The sequence below is a fragment of the Azolla caroliniana genome, unplaced genomic scaffold (assembly GCF_043228905.1).
Source record: "Azolla caroliniana isolate FFs.n. ecotype wild unplaced genomic scaffold, voAzoCaro1.0.p SCAF_8, whole genome shotgun sequence".
In the NCBI taxonomy this organism is placed as follows: Eukaryota; Viridiplantae; Streptophyta; class Polypodiopsida; order Salviniales; family Salviniaceae; genus Azolla; species Azolla caroliniana.
This window is the reverse complement of record NW_028230443.1, coordinates 16,764,601-16,790,959: the sequence shown is the minus strand read 5'-3', so window position 1 is coordinate 16,790,959 and position 26,359 is coordinate 16,764,601. Positions and strand designations below refer to the sequence as shown.

General features: G+C 35.8%; 2 protein-coding genes across 3 annotated transcripts; both read left to right on the top strand.

Moving 5' to 3' along the window:
- The first annotated feature begins 479 nt into the window (after positions 1 to 479).
- On the top strand, positions 480 to 25,410 carry LOC147861116 (protein HAPLESS 2-like). Of its 2 annotated transcripts, XM_087323380.1 has the most exons (18): positions 481 to 860; positions 1,571 to 1,714; positions 4,375 to 4,442; positions 4,538 to 4,577; positions 8,383 to 8,464; positions 8,550 to 8,610; positions 9,546 to 9,627; positions 11,502 to 11,642; positions 11,835 to 12,005; positions 13,577 to 13,654; positions 16,209 to 16,309; positions 16,680 to 16,797; positions 17,903 to 17,935; positions 20,648 to 20,741; positions 20,809 to 20,897; positions 23,113 to 23,327; positions 23,504 to 23,595; positions 25,178 to 25,410. In XM_087323380.1, exons 1-18 carry the CDS (start codon positions 669 to 671, stop codon positions 25,408 to 25,410), a joined length of 2,034 nt encoding a protein of 677 aa, XP_087179506.1. In that variant the 5' UTR covers positions 481 to 668. The 2 variants fall into 2 exon arrangements, 1 of the variants encoding a protein (XP_087179506.1); XR_015530102.1 differs by lacking the exons at positions 23,504 to 23,595; positions 25,178 to 25,410 and having other exon boundaries at positions 480 to 860; positions 20,813 to 20,897; positions 23,113 to 23,153.
- On the top strand, positions 5,972 to 7,225 carry LOC147861117 (uncharacterized). The gene has a single exon (XM_087323851.1). It carries the CDS (start codon positions 6,020 to 6,022, stop codon positions 7,223 to 7,225), a length of 1,206 nt encoding a protein of 401 aa, XP_087179977.1. The 5' UTR covers positions 5,972 to 6,019.
- Positions 25,411 to 26,359: the final 949 nt, after the last annotated feature.

The window sequence follows — 26,359 nt, the reverse complement described above, 5'->3', positions numbered from 1 at the left end:
CTTTAGGTTTTGTTGAGAAATTTTATGATCAGTTTCATGGCAAATATTTGTTGTACACTTACAATTTTGTGGAGTTTTTGATGTTTGTTGCTACAGAGTCGGGCTCCTTTTGTCAGAGTCGGGCTCCTTTTGTTGTTACTGATGTGGTCTGACAGCGGGGCTCCTTCTGACAGAGTCGGGCTCCCTCTTGTAGAGGCTGTCTGACAGCGGGGCTCCTTTTGACAGAGTCGGGCTCCCTTTCATAGAGTCGGGCTCCTTTTCACAAAGTCGGGCTCCTTGTGACAGACGTCAGCTTTTTATCCATCTTGGACGGTGGAGATCGAACGCGCCAACAACGGTGCGACCTGCACCGTCCCTCTCCGCGATTCCCTCACTTGCCCTCTTTAATATTTGGTAGCAGTTAGTCACGAGCGTATTACATATGTATATGTATTATGTATGTATTGTATGTATGTATGTATGTATGTATACACAGATAACAGTTTGAGCTTACTTGTAATAACAGAGGAATTGCATCTCTGTGTAACGGTTAACTGCCGGCCATGTCTAGGGCAGAGGAAGGAAGCAGAAATCATTCAGTATTTTTGAGTGCAAAGGAAGGAAAAAGTTAAAAGGAAAGATTATCTGCTCCCAGAAGACGGAGAGAGAGAGATTTAGTAGTAGGTCACATGCGCTCCTTTGTGATCCCTTTACTGTTTTCCTTTGCTCTCTATCACATCCTTTGCTGCTGTTTCATCACCATCGTGGAGGCTACGATCCTTGCTAAGAGTGACATAGAGAAGTGTGCTCGCGCTAGAGTGAGAGAAGACATCCGATGTGGCCATAAGATCATTGTCGAGCTCTCCATTGCTGCAGGACAGGTATGCAATATAACCCTAAAGTAACCTTCATGTAACCCTACTTTTAACTCTTTCTTTCTTCCATGTTTTATTGATGCCAAATGTTTATTTCCTTTTTTTGGAACAAATGGGTGAAATTTTATAGACAATCCATGTTGGTTTTTTGGAGATTTATTGTTAAGTTTGTACCAATTATGCAGACCCCATCCTTGTTATTCTCATATTTCATACAAGTACGTCGCAAGAATGATCAATGAAATAGGGGTTGAGTGTGATAGAGGCAGTGACAGAAGTTAAATATATAGTTGTAAGGAAAAACATCTCCTTACAGAGGGAACTCCAAGCAAACAATTTGTTCTCTTTGCGACCATTCTGTATAGCGAAAAACATCTCTTCTGCTCTTTGACAATGCACAGGATTTCCGATCATGCTTAAACTACATCTACATTATAGGAAGAAGTGTATCAATTGGCTGGAAGACATTGTTATAGTATTATCCCGTATATCAATCAAGAAAAGTCTTTTCGCAAAAATTCCTCATCAGGTGTTTTTAACAGTAAGGTATTCTATGAAAATGAAAATTCAACATTTGAAAAGTTTCTTCAATGCTACTAAAAGTGGTGATCTCCATTTCTGTGGTAACTCATCCATTGCAAATATTATAACTTTAAGAGTTTGACTTGAAAAGCTCTCATTAAATTCACTTATTTTTGTATGTATGGCACTGATAGCATGCTGATGAAGATGCTATTTTAGCCACTCTGGATGCCGTGAGAAATGCTAGTAGTGGTGAGATTCAAACACTAAGAGACCCACAAACAATCAAAATCTCTAAAAGCATTGTATATATGGGGTATCCTCTTCAATTTCAACGGGTAAATGAATTTTCTCTTGATTAGATTTTTTTATATTATTTCAATGATAAATTACTGTCTTAAACATGTGGTTCATTCTGCGTAGTAAGTTAGCCATACCAATATTACTATATGCTGATGATATCTTCTTGATCGCCGTCTATCTGCAAAAAGTACAAAGACATCCAAATACTTTAAAGTCATCTTGTATATAAATACCAGTTTGTCGGTCAGCCTCAATAAAGCTGAAGTAATGGTGCTTAACATCAATTAAACATGGGCAATGAGCTCAGAACCAGAATTCTATATGGGAGGAAAAGGCGACATACACGTGATTCTGTGCATGCTTAGTATGATGCCATTTTGTTGATATCCAACTCTCTTGGAGAAACTACAAAGACATCTAAATGATTTTAAGCATTTTATATAGACAAAGATTTGTTGGTCAACCTTGATAAAACTAAAGTGATGGTGTTAAACACTACGCAAGCATGTGAAATAAGACCAGAAACAGAAATCTTCTTGGGAGGAAAAGGTGACATACACACGATTTCGCAAATGCATAGTAGGGTGGCCTTATGAACATTACTATATGCCAATGACATTGTGTTGACTCTCCAACTCTTAGGAGGAATGACAAAGACATCTAAATGATTTTAAGCCATTTTATATAGACAAAGATTTGTTGGTCAATGTCGATAAGATTAAAATGATAGGACTAGAATTCTTTTTGGGAAATGAAAGGTGGCATACACACAATCCCACACAATCTAGGAGTAACATTCATAGGGCCTCTGTGTTTATATGGTTGGATTAAATTTTTTATCATCCATGAGGAAGGCAAATTTGACCTATTTGACCGAATAAACATATAATCGTGTACAGGACTTCTTTCTAAGAAGGGGGGTTACTGATTTGTGGTAAAAACTCTCTATGTGAAAATAATGCATGTTTATATGTGCTCATCCTTCTTGGTGGATGTTTGAGTATGGCTCTTAAATTATCATGGCCAGTCATCATACTTCTTGCAATTTACATTATATGCTGAGCATGCGAGAAGTAATTGATGTTCATTCTTCTCTAGGTTTTTATTGTATACCTTGCATTGCTTCATATTTGGGTGGTGATGACATGATTTCACCTTAACACTTGTGTGAGTGAGTTCGGAGAAGTGTAAGGGCTCTTTGAGAGCCAAGGCTTATGGGGGTACTAAGATGCACTTGGATATGTTTTGACATTCTTACCTTGCATTGGGGCCAATGTGAGGGTTAACAATTGCAATATGATATTCTAGCATCTTGCCACTTCATCCTCAGTGTCTCCAGTAATACATCCTTAATAATCAGATACTTCATAGCATCAGCTTAAAGCTCCAATAGATCTTCTACTCCCCATTTTTAAACCATTTCTTCATATCAAGCACCCAGCGAGATGTTCTTCTTTAGAAGGCTGCATGTGCTCAACTTTCCGGTGGATATGCAATCTTGGTGCATTTAATGACAGTGTACACATACAATCTGAAAAACCGTGAACTAAAATGTGGTTTTTCTTTAAATTGGCAACACAAACTCTTCCCGACAGAGAAGAAATTTGGGACCAAGCTTTCATAAGGTACATGATTGGCCAGATTTGGAGAGGCATTTAGTGTTGATTGTTGCCCACATGATAAGGAACAAAAGATTAGTGCCCCTTAATAATCTGGACAGAGATTGGAGCAGCCCCAATAGTGATTGAGGCATTGTTCCAATCAATGACTAGTATCCAATGGATTTGGGAAGCAAAGGTACGCAAGACTGTCACTCATGTGATTAAAAATGCTTGCTGAACATGGAAATAATCATTGTTGATATGCTGAAATGCAAGAATCATTCTAATTGCATGGCATAAATATAAATGCACTACCTTCATTCCAATGTAGTTTGGATTTTCCACGCCTCAAAAGTGTAAAAGATTAGAGGGATTCAAACTGATATTGTTAAATTTGATAATAAAAGAACATGGATCAGCCCCAAGTTTCTCTTGCTAGGAAGATAGCCAACAAGGATACATACTGAAATATGAAGACAAATGGTGCCTGGGATTGTCCTTGCTAGAACTCAAGAGACATAGAGAGTTGTCAGAGGATTACAGCTCACCAACAAAGAACCATCACAACCTTCTTTAGCTCCATCGCTCCTCTTGCTGCAAGTTAATCAAGGGCTATACAACTGGGTTTCTCAATCAGGACACTTGAAAGGAGTTACATTAAATTAGTCAATAGCAATGTGCTGTGCACATAGACCATGACCATCTGAATTATGGCTCCATCGCCCTTGCTGCTGATAAATAAAGGCCATTATCAGCTGTCACTGAAAGTGCTTTCCTGTATTGAAGATTTTTCCATATTGGAGCAGCCCATGTTGAGGAATCTATCAACTTTAGAATCTTCTGTGTTTATATAACTAGATTCGTGAGTACTCTGTATCTTATGTTCAATTATTTTTATTTTGGCACGTTTTTTGAAAGGCAAGATAACATTTTAAGATGTAATCTCTTGCTTGTTCTTATATGCCATTTTAGCCTCATGAAAGACATTAATATATCTTTATTATAAATGTCATCAGAAAATATTGTATTACATGAATGTGATAATTTGTATTACACCAAAATACCCTTTCTTGATCGATTCCTTCTTCTTGTAGAGTTTCAATAGGAGGATTCACGAAATTGGGAAAGGTATTGATAGATGCCGGGCACATAAATGTCGAACGTAAGTCTTCCTTTTAGCTTTTTTAGTTTTATCAATAGAAGTTAAATCATATTGCAATTCATGTTTTCTGTTATTAATGATGTGTATTTCTGCAGGTATGATGAGAGCGGAAGAGAAACTCGTGTTGAGAACGCGGTATTGTCATTTCTGATTTCTCAAATATGCTATCACATAATCTGATAAGATTTCACCTTAATGAGAAGATGCCAATGCATGCATTTGATATGTAACATATGGATTCAGCCACATTATCTTTCTATGTGGTAATGGATTCAATAGGCAATGCAGAGATGCCATTCACTATACTAATTACTTTAGTTTCTGTGATGATTCTAGATAGATAATTGAAGGAAAAGAAATTTTGATAGGTGCATGATATATCTAAGGTATTATAAACAAAGAGATGAATAGCATATTTCATCAAATAGGAAACTTTCTTTTAATTAGGAAATGGAACAGCTCATTGTGTCATCACTTGGTTTATTGGAAAAAGTTAAATGTTTAAAACACAATTGGTTTGACAAAAACAGTTGCAAAGAACAATATGGAAGAGAACTTGGCTAATGACACCATGATCCTTGATTTCTCATTTTCCCCCTAACACTCTAGATCAACCCCTGAAAGAGAGAAAGGGGATGAATTCACCACATAATAGCTTATAGAGTGCATATAATTGAGAAAAAGGGGATTCATTGCTCAAATGGTACATATAATTTCAAGGATTGTTCAGGATAATTCAGGAAATAATATGCATACCTTCGTCAGAAACGAAGGGTTTTTGTGTAAACAAGGGAAACATCTGAGATTGTAATCACCAATTGGGAAATATTGATGTACGTGAAGGCCCACAAAAATTGATTACAAGGACATGAAAAGCATAAAAAAAGTGTCCTCTTGAATCCCCTATGTTACACATGCATTCAGTTTTTTTGTATAGGATGATGCATTCAATGCTTTCATGTGGAGTTGACAAATGGACATGGGTACAATTTCTGAATTTAAGAATAAATAAAGGAGATAATTAAAGAATTTGTGCATACAAACTCAATAAAAGGTGGATGAGAAAATAAACCACATAATATATTGGTGGATCATGGAGATTCACCCATCTATGAAGAAAACCAAGACATTATATTAATAATTGCATAAAACCTTTTTTTTGTTGAATTGGAAAATGGAACTCTTGCTTCTTCACATCGTTTTCTTTTTATCTTCCTTTCTATTTAATGATTGCATAAAACCTTTAATAAAGCCATGTGTGAAGGTTTCCCTACTAGATGGACTCAACATACCATTGTGCCAATCCTCAAAAGTGGAGACCCCATGATGCCAAGCAACTATAGGACAATCATGATTGGCCATTACTTGGCTAAACTATATGGGTCGATTCTAGAATCAGAATTGAGTATATGGGCAGAGCAGAATGACTGCCGTTCAGTTGGACAGGCAGGCTTTCGGAAGGGGTTCACAACTTTGGATCACATATTCACCCTCCGGGCAGAGCCCACAATAAGAGGATTTATTGCTGCTTTGTGGATTTCCGAAAAGCCATTGACATTGTGCCACGTGCTCGGCTTATGCAATGGCTAGAACCCCTTGGTGTTCCTACATATATGCAATGGGGAGTCTATGCACTCTATGAATCCGTGTCAGGAAAAGTGTGGTCTCCCAAGGGCTTGTTAGAAGCGGTGGCTAGCACAATTGGAATGAAGCAACGATGCCCACTATCCCCCACTCTCTTCGGTCTCTATATAGATGAGGTATCACAATACATAGAGAGATTCGGGGGTTCTGGAGCACGCCTAGCAGGTATAGCTATACAAATATTACTATATGTTGATGACATTGTGCTGATTTCTGACTCTCCGGAGGGACTACAAAGACATTTAAATGCCTTAAAACTATTTTGTACGGACAAACATTTGTCAATCAACATGGACAAAACTAAAGTGATGGTGTTTAACACCACTCAAGCATGGGTAACAAGATCAGAACCAGAATTCTTCTTGGGAGAGGAAAAGGTGGAATACACATGCTCCTACACATACCTTGGAGTAACATTTACAGGACCTAGGTTCTCCTTACAGGAGGCTGCTTGTGCCCGACTTTCTCGTGGATATGCAGCCCTTGGTGCTCTCGAGAGACAATGTGCACATTTGCAGTTCCAAGAGCCACGGACAAAGCTATGGTTATTTGATACACTTGTCACACCAACTCTTCTCTATGGAGAAGAAACATGGGGACTGAGTCTTAACAAGGCAAATCATTGGAAAGATTTAGAGAGATCTTTAGTGTCAATGATTGCTCACATGATAAGGAGCAAAGCATCGATGCCCCACGATATAATCCGGGCAGAGATGGGAGCAGCACCTATAATAACCGAGGCATTGTTCCGATTAGTGACATTTATCCAACGTCTTTGGGAGCTCCCTAAACGAAGGTACCCAAGGTTGGCACTTATGTCATCAAGACAACTGGCTGAAAATGGAGACACTCATTGTTGGTATGCTGAAATGCAGCAATGGTTCGAGTCACATGGCATGAGGATAAATGCACTACCCCCGTTCCAATATAGCTTGGACTGTCCCCACCTAAATAGGACCAAAGTGGAAAAGAAGAGAGTGATCCGAACTGATATTATTAACTTAGAAAACAAGATAACATGGATCAGCCCCAAAATACCACTTGGTACAAAGATGGCCCACTATAAGACGCACTTATTACATACATTGGAGGATGGATTTGTCATCAGGCCACCTTATATGGACATACATCTATCCTAAGCGCTGCGTAGTGTGATAGAGCAGTTGCGAACTTCATCACATCAGCTACAGATTGAGGAAGGCAAATATACACAACTACCTCTAGAAGAGAGAATTTGCCAATTGTGTCATCAAGGAGTGGAATTTGAGGAACACTATGTTTGTCATTGTATTGTCTTTTATGAAATCCGAGGGAGATACCATTGTCTCTTTAAACAAGGCGTTGGCCCACTACGCAAGGTAATGGAATACGAGGACCAACGATGCCTAGGACTTTTCTTGCTAGAGCGCAAGAGACATCGGGAAAAGTTGTTGAAGAATACAGCCACACAAGCTCATCCACAAAGAACAATCACAACTGTCTTTAGCCCCATCACTCCTACTAATGCTACAAGTCCATCACGGGATACACAAATGGGCTCCAGACCAGGACATAACAAAGGGGTTACAATTGATCGGGCAATAGCAATTTGCCGTGCATGTAGGCCCCAGCCCCATGGACCATGACCTCGACACCCTTGTCATCGACAGATAAAAGCCATTATCTCCCGCCATCGTAGGTGCTTCCCTCGCTTCGGAGACATTTCCATTCTGGATCGACCTATGCTAGAGATCTTTCGAAGACAAAAGCTACAATATACCTAACTTAAGAATCTCAGATGTGCGAAAAACCAGATTCCCTCGTTTCTTCTCTTTTCGTCTTATTTACTTTTATATTTACTGTGTATTATTTATTTTATTTTGATTTGTTATCAAAGACGAGACAACACTCAAGTTGTAATCTCTTATTTGGTCTTATAGGCCATTTTGGCCTCTTAAAAGATGTTAATATATCTTTCTTTCTTTCTTTGTGTAAATGTCTACATTAGCTGTCAAAAATACTTGGGAAGAACCATTGTTTATATCGCTGTTTCCATTATCATGCTTCTTCACATCTTTTTCTTGCTATCTTCCTTTCTCTGTGTAAATGCCAATATTAGCTGACAAAAGTACTTGGGAAAGATCATTCTTGTTTTACCAGTACAGGAAAATCAATTTCTAATGATGGAGCATGTCTAAAGACGATATTGGTATCCTATTCCCATTTGAAAACGTGTTTGTGATAAATACATGGATTTTTTTTTAATAGCAGGAACAACAAATGAAAAAAATGGTGCTCATCCTTTTTGTTACTTTAGGGATTTTGCTGTGATTGTGTTGGCTTTAAAGAATCTCATCATCGTGGCATGCGCCCGAAATGCAAACTCTTTCTAGAAACAGGTAATGTGATGGATTTTTTCAAGTGACATGAAAATGATTTAGCCCACATATGCTATCTAATATCTGTGTCCTTTTTTTAATGCAGGGCTTAAACTTTTTACGTATCCTTATGGGACACAACATTGCTTAGGATTCGATTCACAATGGTGAGTATTTTGCTGATTGTTATAAGATGCAGTTGACATATGATTCAGATATTGTCTTGAAAAATTATGGATACTTCCATATAAATTCTCGTTTCCTAATAGCCCATATGACCACATTTTCTGAATTGAAATTTGCTTAGGAGAAATGATTTATTACTATTCTTTTGATTAGAACAATACTTTGATGCCCAGAGAATGTTTGGTCCTCAGTTTTCATAATGACGGGAATAATTCATCATATTTTAGTCATGTATTTCTCTTAATTGGTAGGCCCCCATCATTTTGATCTTATAGATGTTTATAATCTTTGCTCGTAGTCACCTATAATTATTTAGATATAGAGGAATGCTAGCAAATGAAATTATTATTATTATTGATTTCATGAAAATGTAGTTAAAACATTTCTGGCATCATGTAATGATAAAGGCAAGTTATGCTTCTTTTTAATATTTCTACTGATCGCCTATTTTAGCAATGCTCTTTTTACATAATTAAAATATTTCAATTGTCATGATTTTAAATATTGGAATGTTGGAACAGTCCATAGAAAAGTTCTTTTTTATAAATATTCTAGATAACACGACAGGGTAAAAAAGGAGTAATACAACTTCTGGGATGATCCACTACACACTCTAATATGTTTGTCAATTTTTTTGCAAAGGAGACAATGTTGTGTCAAATGTTCAATATGTTTAGCCTAAATTTAGGAGAGATGCTGCCAACTCTTAAGTATTTATGACTATTTTTCAAAATATTTGGAGAAAAAACCAACAATTCAATTAATCTGAAGAATCTGTAGTTTTTTTATATTCTAAAATCAAATATAGAGCATATTGTGTGCATTCATTCTATGAAATGGCATTTCATCTATCTCTTCTCTAGATATCGTGGACTAGGTATTGATATTACCATTGTTACTTATTGGTGATTTCTAGGTTTCCAACATATGCAATAAGTGAGGGGCAGATGGAGTTCACAATAACAATAGAAGTGTTCATTGGGTATGATAAATTGCTGGTAAAGACTTATATAATATACATCTTTTTTACCAAGACAAAATGCATGTATTAAGACAAAGCCATTAATGTTTACAAGACAACGAGTACATAAGATCATAGGTTTTAGGATTCATCGGCTTACCATACCAATGCAAACAGTCACATAAGAAGGGAGATGCTTTCGAGGAAGATCTGAAAGAGAATAGTGAGGGAAGCAAGGTCATAAAGCTATGGAGATGTCTTCATATAAGATACTATAGTTAAATGGAATTTCGGGTGAAGGTAGAAAAGAATTTTTTTTCTTCCTTTTGTCAATATGAGGAAGATCAAAGAAAGAGAAATTTAGTTAAATTGGATAGTGATTAGTGAAATGAAGTCAAATGTGGATCCTTCAGCTCATGTAAAGGAATGTTCAACCAGGTGGTGAAAGATCAATAGGATCAAACCATAGCCTGACAAATGCATGATTGCTAAGAAGTGAGTCTAAACTATATGATCACTTCGGGAGAGAAAGTCAAGTGGTCATCCTGAAGAAACTGATGCAAAAAAATCTGAACACCATTGATCATGAAGATCTGTTAGTGTAAGAAAATTGTGATGATTCAAGAAAGTAACCATGTTTGAGGGACTTTTATGGCTAGTATGGAAGGTATCCACATAAGGGTTCAACAAAGACAGGGCCACCCAATGAGAAAATTTCATAGTGGAAATTAGCAGGGGAGCTGAAATTATATCTATAATGGAATTTCATGAGGCTTTTGTAGCAGTCATTTGGACTGCAATATTTCAAGAGCCTTTAGAGAAACGATTTTCTTCTGAAAACGACTTTGCAGATTCTCCCTCTCTTTCACTTGTTATTTAATTCTCTCTCCATTGCAGGTGCTTCCCTTGCTTCAGAGACCTTTCCATTCTGGATCGACCTATGCTAGAGATCTTTCGAAGACAAAAGTTACAATACATCTAACTTGAGAATCTCACATGTGCCAAAAACCAGTTTCCCTCGTCTTTTTTTATCTTATTTACTTTTATATTTATGGAGTAATATTTATTTTATTTTGATTTGTTGATTTGTTCTCAAAGACGAGACAACACTTAAGGTGTAACCTCTTGTTTGGTCTTATAGGCCATTTTGGCCTCGTAAAAGACGTTAATATATATATATTTCTTTCTTTCTAATATTGTCACATTACGTTTGACAGCCCCTTGCATTTGTACAACCCATTCAAATTCCTGAACTATGGGTAGAACTCATTCCAAAATGCGTTCAAATATGTCTGGAATCCATCCAAATACACTGTTGACTATGTCTAAAACCAATTTCAGTATGCACATCGAAATACATAGGATGCCAAGAACAATAAAATATTCTGTGGGATGGGAACTTGTACCTTTTGAAAATGAGGTTTTCAACTAGAACCATAAACCTCGGTAGATTTTCCCTCGAACATCACCAACTTGTTTTTTACATTCTTGCTTCCATGTAATTATCCAGAATATTATTGAAACCTTTGATTACATTATTTTGGAAGATCATGAACTCATGGGTCATAAAGGGTCATAATCCTTGTTAAAAACCACTTGTAACCTGGGAATTTGTGTTTACATTTCTTCAGCATCCAAGTAATATAAAAACTTCCAACCAAAAGGATTGGATATGTACATACATAAAAAGCTTTTGTTAGTGTTAAGAAATATGAAAATTCATTGCAAAAGGATTGAATATGTACAAAGATACAAAACTTCACTAGCTTTATGGTGATTTTAAGCTCTTTTGATGAATACTTCAAATATATTAAAAATGTTTATGCTCCAACTATATCATGAACTGATTGTGTAACGAAACTAGTTAATAATTCAAATACAAATTGTGAGTAATATTTTGATGTTATGCAGTCCAAGCTCACTTTAAGCCCTGGATTTCTTGCTACATCAACACCAGATAAGAGTGTCATTGCAAGGCTTCATGGTGATCTTTTGTCCTATTCTCAAATCCCAGAATTTCCAAGTGTATATTTATCAAGGCCACCCAAAAATGTAAGGCTTTCTGTTGCTTATCTTTATCGAAGGTATTATATTATGCACTGTACATTTTGTTTCACAAAAGGAGGTGCTAAGTCTTCAAAGAAAAACTATGAAGGCATTTGCAAATTTTTGCTCATTCAATATATATATTATCACATGAGAAAATAAAAACTTTGTTAATTTTGGTTGTGTGGAAAAACGCAGGCAGCTTTTAATCGTTCAGAATGGCTTCTGATTGACAAATATAAATACTCATTTGATGGAGCTGTTTGTGACCTCATTGGGACATCTTATTATGCCTTTTTCCATCAAGTAGCACGATGTACACAACCGTTTAACAATTGCTTGAGATTCCAACTTCAAGATTATATCGAGGTACATCTTTCCATTTTGGTGTCTTCATAGGTTTTATTAATATATCCTTCTTCATTTATCTAGTGATTCTCCCTCAGAATTCTTATATTTACTGAGTAATATTTTATTTTATTGTCTCATCTTCTCAAAGATGAGACAACACTTAAGATGTAATCTCTTGTTTGGTCTTATAGGCCATTTTGGCCTCTTAAAAGACGTTAATATATCTTTCGTTCTTTCTTTCGTTGGGGAGTTTTAGTTTCTCTCATGATTACATACATTCAAGTCATTTAGTCTTCTGAAACTAGCTTGCAAACCATTTTTTCTTTTGTTACTTGCTGTGTTGAGCTAACATAAACAAATTGGAATCTTTGTTAGGGTCTCATCGCCATTGTGATGGTCTTCTATGAGCTGATCCAATTGTAAGGACAGTTGTCTGGTTGCACCTCTTTTCAGAGCTAGTGTATTACAGTGTTGTTTAGAACATGGAGTACTGCACTTTTCTTGTTCAGCCTTTGGTGTTTCTTGTAATCTTGCGTGTCTTCTTCAAAATTAGACCACAGTGATTCTAAGTGATGTTTATGTCCAAAAGACTAGTCAACCTGTGAATAAAATCATGTATAGGCTTGCATGTGAGCGTGAGTGTTGGGCATGATCCCGCGTATGGTGATCATGTTGCTGTAAACCCGATACCATGTACTAGTTTTCTAATTCTCTTGTCCTTATAGTGGAATTTAGATAAAGGTATTATATTTCTCTTTTTTGCAAAAGGAAAGTAAGTATTTATTTGTTTTATGAAAATACTGTGAATTGCAGTTAGTATTTATTGGTGCTCTTTCCTTGAAATTTCTTCAGAATAGTGATTCAAAATATATGAAACTAAGGACCATGGTGTGAAGTATTTGCCTGAAAAAACATGCTTTAAAACTTTCTTTCTGCCTCACTTTCACTGATATTTAGGAATCTGAGAATTTATAGTTGAAATTGTATCACAACTTATGCATTGTGACCATTCATTGTGATAGAGTATGGTGTGGTAAAACACAAAACGTTGTTGTAAAGTTCATGATCAGCGTATCAGAACTGCTGGGATTATGAGCAAAGAGAGACACAACAAACAAGAGGAAAATGAAATCGATAGATTGAGAAGAATTGGAGTGGGAAAGGAAGATATAGAGATGGATAGATAGGTAGTATCGGAAGTCAATGGATTGCTTAGATTATTAATATGTATGTACGATATAGGTAGTAGAACCCGAAACCTAAATATTCAAACCCTCAAGTACAGCTTACATTATTAGATATTATAGCTCTTCTTGAAACCCCCCTTGTTGATTTCAACCTCCTCTCCCCCTCTGGATGCATTATGCACATTCATATCCAATGCTTGTTCCATACATTGGAGCTTTGAACCTTTGATCCTATAGAGCTAAACCATCTTCAAGTCAAACATTGTTTTTCATTTCATTAGAATTTTTATTTGTGAAGTAAATACTTCACAACAGCGTGTGTTATAAAGTAAATAAGAACTTACTAAATTTCTAGCATTGGAAAAAATACTCATAATGCTCTATTCATTTGGTATTACTTAGGAAGATAGTGCACGGATACTGAAGGGGATGAGACCTCGATATGGAATGACGCAATATGGAGAGTTCAATTATGCGGAGGTAAATTCTCCATACCTTGTTTTCAAATTTCCTGAGAAACATGAGCTTTGATTTTGTCATGATTTTGATACATTAGAATATGTTTTGTACAAAGATTTACTGATGTGGTTACAAGGATATTTAAGAATTCTTAGAAACAAAAACATAAGAATTTTAGTTTCATATCTATTGAACAAGACATTACATGCTAAAGCACAAAGTGGGAGCATTGCATTTATAAATCAACATAAACTATTTGTTATAAATTCATGAGGTCCTTATATTGCAATTTTAAAATTCAAGCCAGTAAAGCCTTATTAGTGCAATGATAAAGTTCTGGGTTCAAGTCTTAAGTGGTTGCATTTTGTCTCCAAATTTTCACTTGGTACAAAGATGGCCCACTACAAGACACACTTCTTACACACATCAGAGGATGGATTCATCATCAGGCCACCTTATAAGGACATACATCTATCCTATGCACTGCGCAGTGTGATAGGTCAGCTGCGAACTTCATCACATCAGCTAGAGATTGAGGTAGGTAGATATACACGAATACCTCTAGAGGAAAGAATTTACCAATTGTGTCATCAAGGAGTGGAATCCGAAGAACACTATGTTTGTCATTGTAGTGTGTTTTATGAAATCAAAGGGAGATATCATTGCCTCTTTAAACAAGGCTTTGGCCTGTACGCAAGGTAATGGATTATGAGGACCAATGGTGCCTAGGACTTTTCTTGCTAGAACTCAAGAGACATAGGGACAAAAATAATACAGCCACACAAGCTCATCCACAAAGGACAATCACAACTTTCTTTAGTCCCATCACTCCTAATGCTACGAGTCAATCAAGGGATACACAAATAGGCTCCTGACCAGGACAGAACAAAGGGGTTACAATAGATCGGGCAATAGAAATTTGTCGTGCATGTAGGACCCGGCCCCATGGACCACGACCATAACACCCTTGTCATCAACAGATGACATTATCTCCCACCATTGTAGCGCAGGTGCTTCCCTCACTTCGGAGACATTTCCATTCTGGATTGACCTATGCTAGAGATCTTTCGAAGATAAAAGTTACAATATGTCTAACTTGAGAATCTCACATGTGCCGAAAACCAGATTCCGTCGTTTGTTTTTATCTTATTGACTTTTATATTTACTGAGTACTACTTATTCTATTTTGATTTGTTGTTCTCAAAGAGGAGAGAACACTTAGATGTAATCTCTTGTTTGGTCTTATAGGCCATTTTGGCCTCTTAACAGATGTTAATATATCTTTCTTTCTTCTACTATGTTGCTTGCAGAAATGATGTTGAATACAATACGTGTTTCTTATACATGTGTTTGCATCCCATGAAACATGGTTTTGTATCATATAGGCATATTACTGACAGTATATATTGGTATCAAATATGGAAGTACACATCTAAAGACTGTATGACAGTGCACTTAAGAAACGATCTCCGCATCCTATAACTTTCAAAAGGAAAACATTTTCCTGGTTGGAAATATGGTGATGAATTTAGTATAAGTAAAATAGCAATAGATCATCTGAACTGATATTATCAAATTGGATAATGAAACATGGATCAGCCCCACTGTCTATTGGTAGGAAGATGGCCCACTGTAAGGTACACTTTTTAACCACATCAGAGGATAGACTTAGATGGATGTACATATATCACCTGCACTCTTGCAGTGTGCTCGGACACCTAAGTATCTCTTCATATCATTTGGAGATTGAGGTAGGAAGATGCGCATGCATACCTTTAGAAGAAAGAATTGCCAATTGTGCCATTGAGGACTGGAATCTGTAGAACACTATGTTTGCCACTATACTGTTTTTTTATGAAATAAGATGGAGCTATCATTCCATCTTTAAAAAATGCATTGGCCCATTATTCAAGGTAATGGAATTTGAGGACCAAAGATGCTTGATATAAATCTTGGTAGAACTCAAGAGCATAGGGAGAAGTTGTTAAATGAAAACCATATAACCACACAAGCTCATCAACAAAGAACAATCACAACTTCCTTTACCTCCATCACACCTACTCATGCTACAAGTTAGTCCAGGGCTACAAAAGTGGGATCTCAACCAGGACATTACAAAGGGGTTATGTTAAGATGTCATTACAATAGGAGCTTGGTAGTCAATATAGAGAAGTCCAGAAATTCATCAAATGGGTATGAAGAAATTGTTTGCTCTAAAAGTTTGAGTGACCATGCACTCTCATAACTTTCTCCTAAAGAACTATCTAGCTTTACAAAATTGAACAGAAACATAAGGTGCAATAATGTAGTCAATGCTTGTCAATATCTACTCTGATTCAAATAATTCATGAAGTTTTTTTATAAAATCTGCAAATGCAATCATATTGTTTGTTTTATAGAATAAATCACAAAATAGAAATGTGTACAAACGATCAATGGATTTGAAATGAAATGCTTACCATATGAAATGGATTTGTATTTGTCTTAAAAAGTGAAGAGCATATGCTAAAATTTTGGGAAAGCATTAATTTATCATTGGTATTAATTAGGAGTGCCATTTGAACAATGGACATAGGAACGTGCCAGCAATCGGTTTCTCCTACCCTTACAAATGGTTACAAAGTCAATTATCACATTGGAACTAAATGCAGATAATGTGAAATTTGTCATAAACAGGTCAGTCTATGTTAAGTGGCATAAATTACTGTTTTCATGTGATGAATCTTCGCAAAAAACAGTATTTCATTTTTTTTATGGCCTAAACATAAGAATATCTTCATGGAATTAACGGAAATATGAGTAAATGATTAGAAAAGTATGTAAGCCTAAATGAGCATTGGACTTCTTTAAGTGTTTTTCTTCACATTGCATCAGATGTTATATATTACATGTACTCTTTTTTATGTGTATGGCCATGTACTACAGATATTATATGAAAAGGGTAGAAAACAAGATATAATTACATCAGTTAAATTATTATTTATCATTAAGACCTTCATCATTAAGGAAAATTAACATTAAGTGTGTAATTTTTAATTTACTTTAGGAGTCCAGGGAAAATCTTATCGGTTAAAGTGCCAAAGTTTGAAGCATTATCACGTGATGGATTGGCTAGAGTTGTTGTTTCTAATATTGGAGAGCTTGTAGCTGGATATTTTCTTGCTGTAAGTATTTGATGATGATATATATTTGCTTAGGTGCAAATTATAGTTTTTCAAACAGGTATCAATGATTAAAACAATCATTGTTCATTATTGCATACACAATTAATGTTTGCATACCATGCATTATGTGCTTGTACACTTAAAAAAGCAACATTGTTTGGCCAACGCCTTGTAAGGAAGAAGAGAATATACATCTCTAATGGGTTTTGAATATACATAGAATAAAACCTCTATAAAGTATGTGTTCCATTCTAATAATTTATTGAATGCCCCATTTAAGCATATCAATAACTTCATGTGAGAACTATTGCAGTAGTTTTAGTGAATTGAATGTAGATTTTTGTATCTTTAATTGAAAAAGGCGTTATATGTATTTGCATTGTTAAACTAAAGTAATTTTACATCGTATCTTCTAAAGATAATATTGTAATCATATAAATAAAGTATGGATAGTCTTAAACTTTCATTCATTGCCCATTAATCGGATGGTTAATAGTACATATGGGGGCTGAACATAAAACGTTGTAAGCATAGTGTGTAACCTCAAAAGAGCACAGTGCGAAAGCATTGCCTCAATGCATCCTATTAGAGACTTTAAACATCCCTATTGATTAATAGATTATTTTCTATAGAGTAAGGGTCACACCAGACAATTGACATGAGTGGACTTTCAGACTTCAATTATGATGACATAATGGTAAAGCTTCTGCTTGAAAAACCGTAAAATTGGATTCAATTCTCCAATAATGGGTGCACTAATTATATGCTCTAATTATATGCTCTCAAAAAGATCATTGTCAGTGTGAGGGTTGAAAACAATATCATTTCCTTACAGTAATGCTAAAAATTTGGAGGGTATAATTTAAAAGGCATATTATTGGCATATCCACCTGGCAAAAGTTTTCATTTCTAGTGGTTTCTTGTCTTCAGTGGGTGTATCAAATCAATTCATGTGCATATGCATGAAATCTGACTATATATTCCTTTATTTTTGGTGTGCTTACCGTGCTAAGATCAATATACCTTTGTCCTAAGATGAACCGAAAAAATTCTCATTTTTGATAGATATGAGATTGTGACTATATCCTTGACAATGATTTTGCAGATGAATTGCTCGTCCGGAATAAAGAGTTCACCGGTAAGAAATTTACATCATTCATGTGTAATAATTGTTTTTCAGCTAGAATTCAAATATTAACATACCACACCCCTATAAATATGAAGTATAATCTTTGTCAAATAACATGCAATCCTTGTGTCTGTGAAATAGAAACATAAATACACAGGAAACCAAAATATGGTCTATGAGTTTTAATGCTATGCTGTTTAAAAACCAAGCCAACAGCCAGAGAAAAGTCACAAATTCACTTGCTTCTTTTTTTTTTTTTACTTACATTTATTTTGGTTTGTTGCTCTCAAAGTCGTGACAAGTGTTTCAGATGTAATCTCACGTTTGTTCTTGTACCGAAAGTAGGTAACTATCTTATGTAACTAGTCTATGACCAAAGTATAATGCTGTAGAAACTATAGGCGAAAGTAATCCGGAGGATACAACATACAAGATAAATGCATTTTTAGGAAAGGTAGAACATCAATAAATCAGCCCATGAACAGTTTCCAGGATAGTTCTCAATTTCCATCAATTTGCTCAGTAGTGAACTGCATTGGGGATCTTTCTTGATCTTGGGCAATGATACAATGCATCCTCCAATGCAGGTAACATTTTCTATGTGATGATCCGTTTATCCTCAGGCATTTGAACCGAGCCAAATGAACTGCACGTTCAATTAAGCTTCTTCTATGAGGTGATGGTTGTGCTTGATCCAAGGTCTCTTGTCACAGGCCTTTTAAGAAGCAGGAAATCCCCCAGTAAACAGGCTGTAGTAATGAGGGATGTAGTGCTGACATATCCTCTGCCTTGAGGTACACACTCCCGTACCTATCTATGTCTATGTCCGACTAATGTGATGAGATGCTGATCTGTCCTGTGGGGCATATATAAATCTATCCTCAACCCTAAACCCTGAATCTTGTCTTCCTATAAGTCGAGAATGTCCCAATTGTGTCATCAGGAAGTGGAATAATGTGAAGCACAATATGTTTGTTGCTGTAATAAGAGGGAGATACCATTGCCTCTTTAAGCAACGCGTTGGCCCACTATGCAAGGTAATGGAATATGAAAACCATAGGTGCTTGGGGCTTTTCTTGCTAGAACTCAATAGACACGGGGAGTAAGTTGTTGAAGGACAACAGTACAGCCACACAAGCTCATTTACAAACAACAATCACAACTTTCTTTAACCCCGTCACTCGTACTCATGCTACATCAATCAAGGGCCACACACTTGGGCTCCCGACCAGGACATTACAAAGGGTTGCAATAGATCGGGCAATAGCAATTTTCATTGCATGGATTCTCTGGCTTCATGGACCACAATCTAACCACTCTAGTCATCAATAGATAAAGGCCATTATTTCCCACCATTACGTGTGCTTCCCTCGCTTCGGAGACCACTCTATTCTGGATCAACGTATGCCAGAGATCTTTCGACGACAAAAATTACAATATATCTTGAGAATCTTACATGCACCATAACAAGATTCTTTATCTTATTTACTGAGTAGCATTTATTTTTGTTTGGTGTTCTCAAAGACGAGACAACACTTAAGATGTAATCTCTTGTTTGGCCCAATTTGTCCTCTTAAAAGATATTATTATATCTTTCTTTGAATTTTCTTTCAGCTGTAAGGATCCTCACGCTCTGCTCACCTGCCCTCAACTCACTTTCAAAAACGGATGAGTGTCCAAGTCATGATTAGTGTGATTGCTGATCCTCAAGGGGTCTCTTAACTTGAACATAGGCACAATCATATAGTATTTTGAGTTCTTTTTTTGTCAATACATACATTACTGGTGAGAAACCTCAAATTGGGATGAAAACAAAAAAGCAGTTCTCAATAAACTATACATACAAAATATCAGTTCTCTCAAAAAGATTCAAAATAAAGCTTAAATATCTGTTGGGGATATTTACCAATTGTAGACAACCATAAAGAGATTTTCTCAAAGAAAACTTTTAAAAAATTGAAAAGTCAACAATTGGCGGTTGTTCAAATACCAAAAGGTTTTGAGGTCGCCATACAATTCATAGTGCCCAAAATCTGATCCAATAGAAAAACATGGCATCACACTGTAAGTTATTGGGAAAATATCAAGCAACCAAATGCATTTCAAAACTATATGTTTGGAAACTTATGTCAAAGATTTATTCTCATGGAAGAGTTGATTCGCCCACTATAGTACATTTATCCCATATACAAAATCTCTATATTTTGATTAAATGTTCATTCACCCTATAATCCAAATCCTCACAAATTTTTGCCCTTTCATTGTGAGCCTTTATTCCACAGTATGAGTTATGAATCTCAGAATGTTCAAGATCTGTTTGTATTGGGTTTTTAGTTTGGGATGAAGTTTTAGCAAATTTAGCTATTATAAAACCGATTCAGTTTAAGAATTATTACTATTATTGATTGTAGGAAATTATTTTTACCTTACAACCAAATAATTCAAAAACCATTGTCACAAACTATAGTACCTTTATAACCATATAGAAAACCTCTATATTTTGGCTGTATCTTCTGTCACCCCATTATCCAATCCTCACAAATTTTCGCCCTTCCAATGTGTGAGCCATTGTTCCACAGTATAAGTTTCAAGTCTTATAATGTTCCAAGTCTTACAAATCCAATTTAGATTGTATTTCTTTTGAAATTTGGATGAAGTTTTAGACAATTTAGCTATTATAACCCAATTCGGTTTAAGAATTATTTCTGTTACTGATTGTAGGAAATGATTATTACTTTGCATCCAAATAATCCAAAAACCATGAACTTCTCATTGGTGACAACAAATGACAAATCAGCAACAGTTGAGTGTATCGGTAGGTTATCTGAAGATAATGTTTTTTTAATATATCGGGCATTAGTAACATCTAGATTTTCTTTTAGCTAGATTAAGGGACTCTGGAGGTGAAATTGTAGATCGAGCTTCTACAATGGTTTCTGTCACAGCAACAATGTATATCAATGTCTCAAGGGTACCATTTTCACTTAGTACATTGATTATTGGTTACTATATGATCAAGTGTAATAATAAACTTATATTTTTTTAATTCTAGCATGGTAATTGTATGATTCTAATGCAATACATTGGGGGAAGGGCTGAACAAAAGAAAGAAAGATATATTAAATCTTTTAAGAGGCCAAAATGGCCCATTAGACCAAACAAGAGATTACATCTTAAGTATCCTCTCATCTTTGAGAATAACAAATCAAAATGAAATAAATTTTACAAAGTAACCATAAAAGTAAATAAGATAAAAAGAGACTAAAGAATCTTGTTATCTGCACATGTAAGAATCTCAAATCAGATATATTGTAACTTTTATCTTCTAAATATCTCTAGCACAGGTCAAAAGAGAAAGATATATTGATGTCTTTTAAGAAGCCAAATAGGCCTAGATGACCAAACAACAAACCAAAATAAATGTATCTAAGCAAATAAGTAAATAAAAATAGAAGTGACTAAAGAATCCCACTATCTGTAAGACTGTAGATCTAGATTTTGAAGTCAAAAGATCTCTTGCATAGGTCGATCCAAAATGGAGAGATATCCAAAGCAATGGAAGCACCTATGATGGCTGGAGGTAATGGCTTTATCTTTCGATACAAGGGTCGTGAGATTAGGATCCACGAGGTCAGGGCCTATGTGCGTCATAAATTGCTATTGCCTGATATATTATAACCCCTTTGCAATGGCGTGGTCAGGAGCCCTTGATTGTCTTGTAGCATGAGTACAAGTGGTGGGGCTAAAGAAAGAAAGAAAGATATAACGTCTTTTAAGAGGCCAAAATGGCCTATAAGACCAAACAAGAGATTACATCTTAAGTGTTGTCTCGTCTTTGAGAACAACAAATCAAAAAAATAAGTAAGTAATACTCTGTAAATATAAAAGTATATAAGATAAAAAGAGATGAGGGAATCTGGTTTTCTGCACATGTCAGATTCTCAAGTTAGATATATTGTATCTTTTGTCTTCGAAAGATCTCTAGCATAGGTCGGTCCAGAATGGAAATGTCTCCGAAGCGAGGTAAACACCTGCGATGGTGGGAGATAATGGCTTTTATCTGTCGATAACAAGGGTGTCGAGGTCATGGTCCATGGGGTCTGGGCCTACATGTACGGCAAATTGCTATTGCCCGATCAATTGTATCCCCTTTGTTATGTCCTGGTCGGGAGCCCATTTGTGTATCCCTTGATTGACTTGTAGCATCAATAGGAGTGATGGGGCTAAAGAAAGTTTTGATTGTTCTTTGTGAATGACCTTGTGTGGCTGTATTCTTTAACAACTTTTCCTGATGTCTCTTGAGCTCTAGTAAGAAAACTCCTAGGCATCGTTGGTCCTCATATTCCATTACCTTGCATAGCGGGCCAAAAGAGCAAAATGGATTATAAGAACAAACAAGAGATTACATCCCAAGTGTTGTCTCATTATTCTGACAAGAGATTACATCCCTTTATTATGTCCTGGTCGGGAGCCCATTTGTGTAGCCCTTAATTGACTTGTAGCATGAGGAGCAATGGGGCTAAAGAAAGTTGTGATTGTTCTTGGTTGATGAGCTTGTGTGGCTGTACTGTTGTCCTTCAACAACGTTTTCCTGTGTCTCTTGAGTTCTGCAAGAAAATCCCCAAGCACCATTGTTCCTCATATTCCATAACCTGAGGTGGTGAGCCAAAGCCTTGCTTAAAGAGGCAATGTAATCTTCCTCTTATTTCATAAAAAACATGGGCAGATGTGTAATGTGTAATCTGTCAATTCATGGGTCCTGATTTCAAATCCCGTTTACCCAATCATCATTTAAATGTCCTCAAGGGCGTGGTTGATAAGGTTTCACACCTTCTCCTATGTCCCTACAGGGCGGCACTCAGATATCCCAGATGATACGAGAGTTCACTGTGTAAAAGATGAAGCAAAATCATATTGGAATTGTTCCTTAATTCCTGGGGGCATGTTTCTCACAACACTAGTAAGGATACACATTTTGCCATGCATGCAACCCTGCTATATTGATCATCATTGTAAACCTATAAAATTGCCTTTTGGGATTATTTTCTAAGTTAAGGAGACAACCTGATTCATATAGCCAATAATATTGTGACAATTCAGTTAGTTTTGACACTGCTTTGCATAAGGAGATGCTCTCAAAATCAATATCTATATATACGTGTTTATACTGAACGATTTGAATGCAGTTTGGAAAGCAAGACACAGATCCAGAATTTGAAGAAAGAGGGTTCCTTGGAAATATGATCTTCAAACTTAAAAGTTTATTGAAGGGTGGAATACAAAGGATCCTAGGTCTTGGCAAAGGAATGTTTGGGAGTTCATTTGGGGCCTTCTTTTCCATCGTGGGAAGTTTATTTGGAGGCCGTTTATCGATACTTAATAGCCAAGATAGTTCTTGTAGGTAATTTTCAAAATATCGATTCAATCAAAGATATTGTGTTTTCTTATGAACAAGTATGTCATTGAATTGTATAGAATCAAGGGGCAAACTATCACATATAAGTTTCCTTTTCGTGACACCATACCACATTCTTTTCCTTCACTATATGTCATGTTGACAAATCAATATATGTGCAGCGATTGCGGAATTGTGAGCTTCGCATGTATTGTTTCAAATCTCTGCTACGGAAAAGGTGCCATACTCGTGGGAGCCATCGTATGCGTCCTAGGTAAACCTTTTCATATATATATTTCTTAAGTTTAGATTGTATTCTGATAGCCCAGTTACCCAAGTTACTAGTTTTGAATCTTGAAATGACAACAATTGGGGTCATCATACACAGAATGGTTAAACAACCTGTCTAACCATGCCATAATGATGGATTTTTTATTCCTTCACTCTTCCAGCATCAACATAGTAATGATGATTGTTCATTTACAATGTTAATTAACATCCATCATGTACAATATGATGATCAAGTTGGTGCAATAAAGTGGGCCATATTGACGATAATCAAGATTGCAATTTTGAACACTTGCTTATCAAAGCCTTATGGGAGGAGCTGGAGCATATCATTGTGATATGGGTTGTGCAAACAGCTTGGATTTGGCTAACAGCTAGTTGTATATGGACTTGAGGTATAGACCAACCTAGATAAAAGTCTGTCAATGTTTGTATTGAAGCATGTGGATTATGCCAAGGGTGAGGAAATTGTCTCCTGCACAATTCTCCCTTGTTGTGGATTGGAATTTGTAAATATTTTGCATTGAAGCATGTGGTTTATGCCAAGGACCAGGGCATTGTCCCCTGTACAATTCCCCCATGTTCTTTCTGGACTGGGTTTATAAATTACCCACAATGCAAAGTTCTTGGGTATGATTAGCCACCTCGTAAAGAAAAAGGAGTTTTCATAATGGGGGAATCTGGAATTGGCTTAATGATATATGAATGGATAACTATGTCCATGGAATCTACACAAAAGTCGATTATTTATATCCATTTTGCATATATTGATGGTATTGACAGACATGTTATATATATATATATATATATATATATATATATATATATCAATCTATACCAAATATTTTCCTAGATCCAAGCTAACAACTTTTAAGGCTGTCCATTTCAACTTCATTTCTGTAGTATCAAATTTCAAATTAATATGAAGTCATAGTTTTGAGCCACTGTAATATCCATTTGAAAGCAATTAACTTGTAGTATTCAAGCTTTCATGTGATGGTTACATAGTTCAAGTGAGAAATCAAACAATCCATTGCCAAACTTTTGACATAGGATGAATCTAACTAGACCTGTAGAAGCTCTAGAGTGATACGAAGTTAAATAACTCAAAATCAAAATAGATGCTTATACAAACAATCTAGATAGATGCTTATTTATCCTATGATACACAAACATATTGCTAGGTTCAACTAAACCTTAGATCAAAGTTACAAGTAGTCAATCCACCCGTGGGTAGAGAATGACATTGGATCAAATTCTTTCCTATATTTAATGGGAACATCATTAAGGAACGTTGTTAATCATTTACAATGTTTCTTGCCTTGCTTATGACATCAAGCACTTTTCAAGTTTAAGGTATTAAAAAGTGATATGGTCAAGGATGTTGGAAAAGGCTTTCTCAACCCATCTTCACAAAAGGCCTAGTATTACATGTTTGCATTAAGCATTCACTGTGAATTCTATCTTTTAAGACATTAGCAGTCCAAAGGATGAGTGTTCCGAAGTTCATTCAAAGAGTGAATGGTAACTTAAACATAAATAATGTTCTCTCTCGAAACTATTTTCAGGTCTAACAATGTGTGGACTCACCAAAGGGAGTTTCTCATTTTCAAAATTAGAAGTGCATGGTGGAAGAAAAGGAAATGATCACAATGGCAAGCACAAAAAGAAACAAAAAAAGAAAGATACAAACAAGAAGGAACAAAACAAGAAAGAAGCTACACCCCAAGAAAATGGATTTGTATGGAACCAAACTCCAATGGGATTTCCCATGGCAAATAATTCAAATTATTTCTATTGATATTCTTTTGTCATCCCTTTTCCAAATTTTATTCATTTATCTAGATAAAAGTACGGTTGCTCCCTCTTTGTAGTAGTGTCCAGCTCATGAAAGCTCAATTACAAATTTCTACAATGTCCACACATGCATGTAAATGAATTATGCAAATTTTCCAAATATGGGGTAAGATGTGGTAGATCTCTGTCATCATTATAGCAAACAATTATTCTACTTTCCACAGTTAATCTCCTAGATAGTTGTGACAAAGCCAAATTTTGGGTGCCAAGAATCTAGGAAAAACATGGCAAATATTGATATCAATACAAACACATGGTATTCATACTTTTGTGCAACTCACAACACATTGCATTCATAGTTGTTGGTCAAGCACAAAAAATTGTAATCATACTTGTTGCGTAAAATAGATTCACAAAAAATCAGTTACGTAAAACATGTATTACACCCACACATTTTACTCGAAACGTTTTAGGATAGCTAAAACTCAAACACATTCTTGAGGTCCTAGAATACACATCTTGCTTCGAACTTCTGTTGCAATGATAATTGATGCAAACATACAAATGCGTGGTGCTTTGATAAAGCATATAGGCAATGGACCTTGATCTTTATGCATCAATTCCTCCTCTTTTGAATTGTAATGATCCCTATCTTAACACACCCAACTCACATAGAACAAGTAAATTTAAGCATATTTCAGTAGTTCAATAGATGTCCAAAGAATGTCCAAAACAATTGTTTGAGCAAAACAATACCTCGTGAAAAGCACCTTTACCATGTTTACACAAGCATATTTAACTTTCAAAAAGTTTTGAGTTTACCCAGAAAAGTGCATTTACCATGTTTACACGAGTACCAAAATTTACAAAAATTCAACTTTTATACTAAGTGGAATAAGAAAAGAATACATACAGTTTACTTTTACTAGTAAATTACGCATGCTTGATGGATA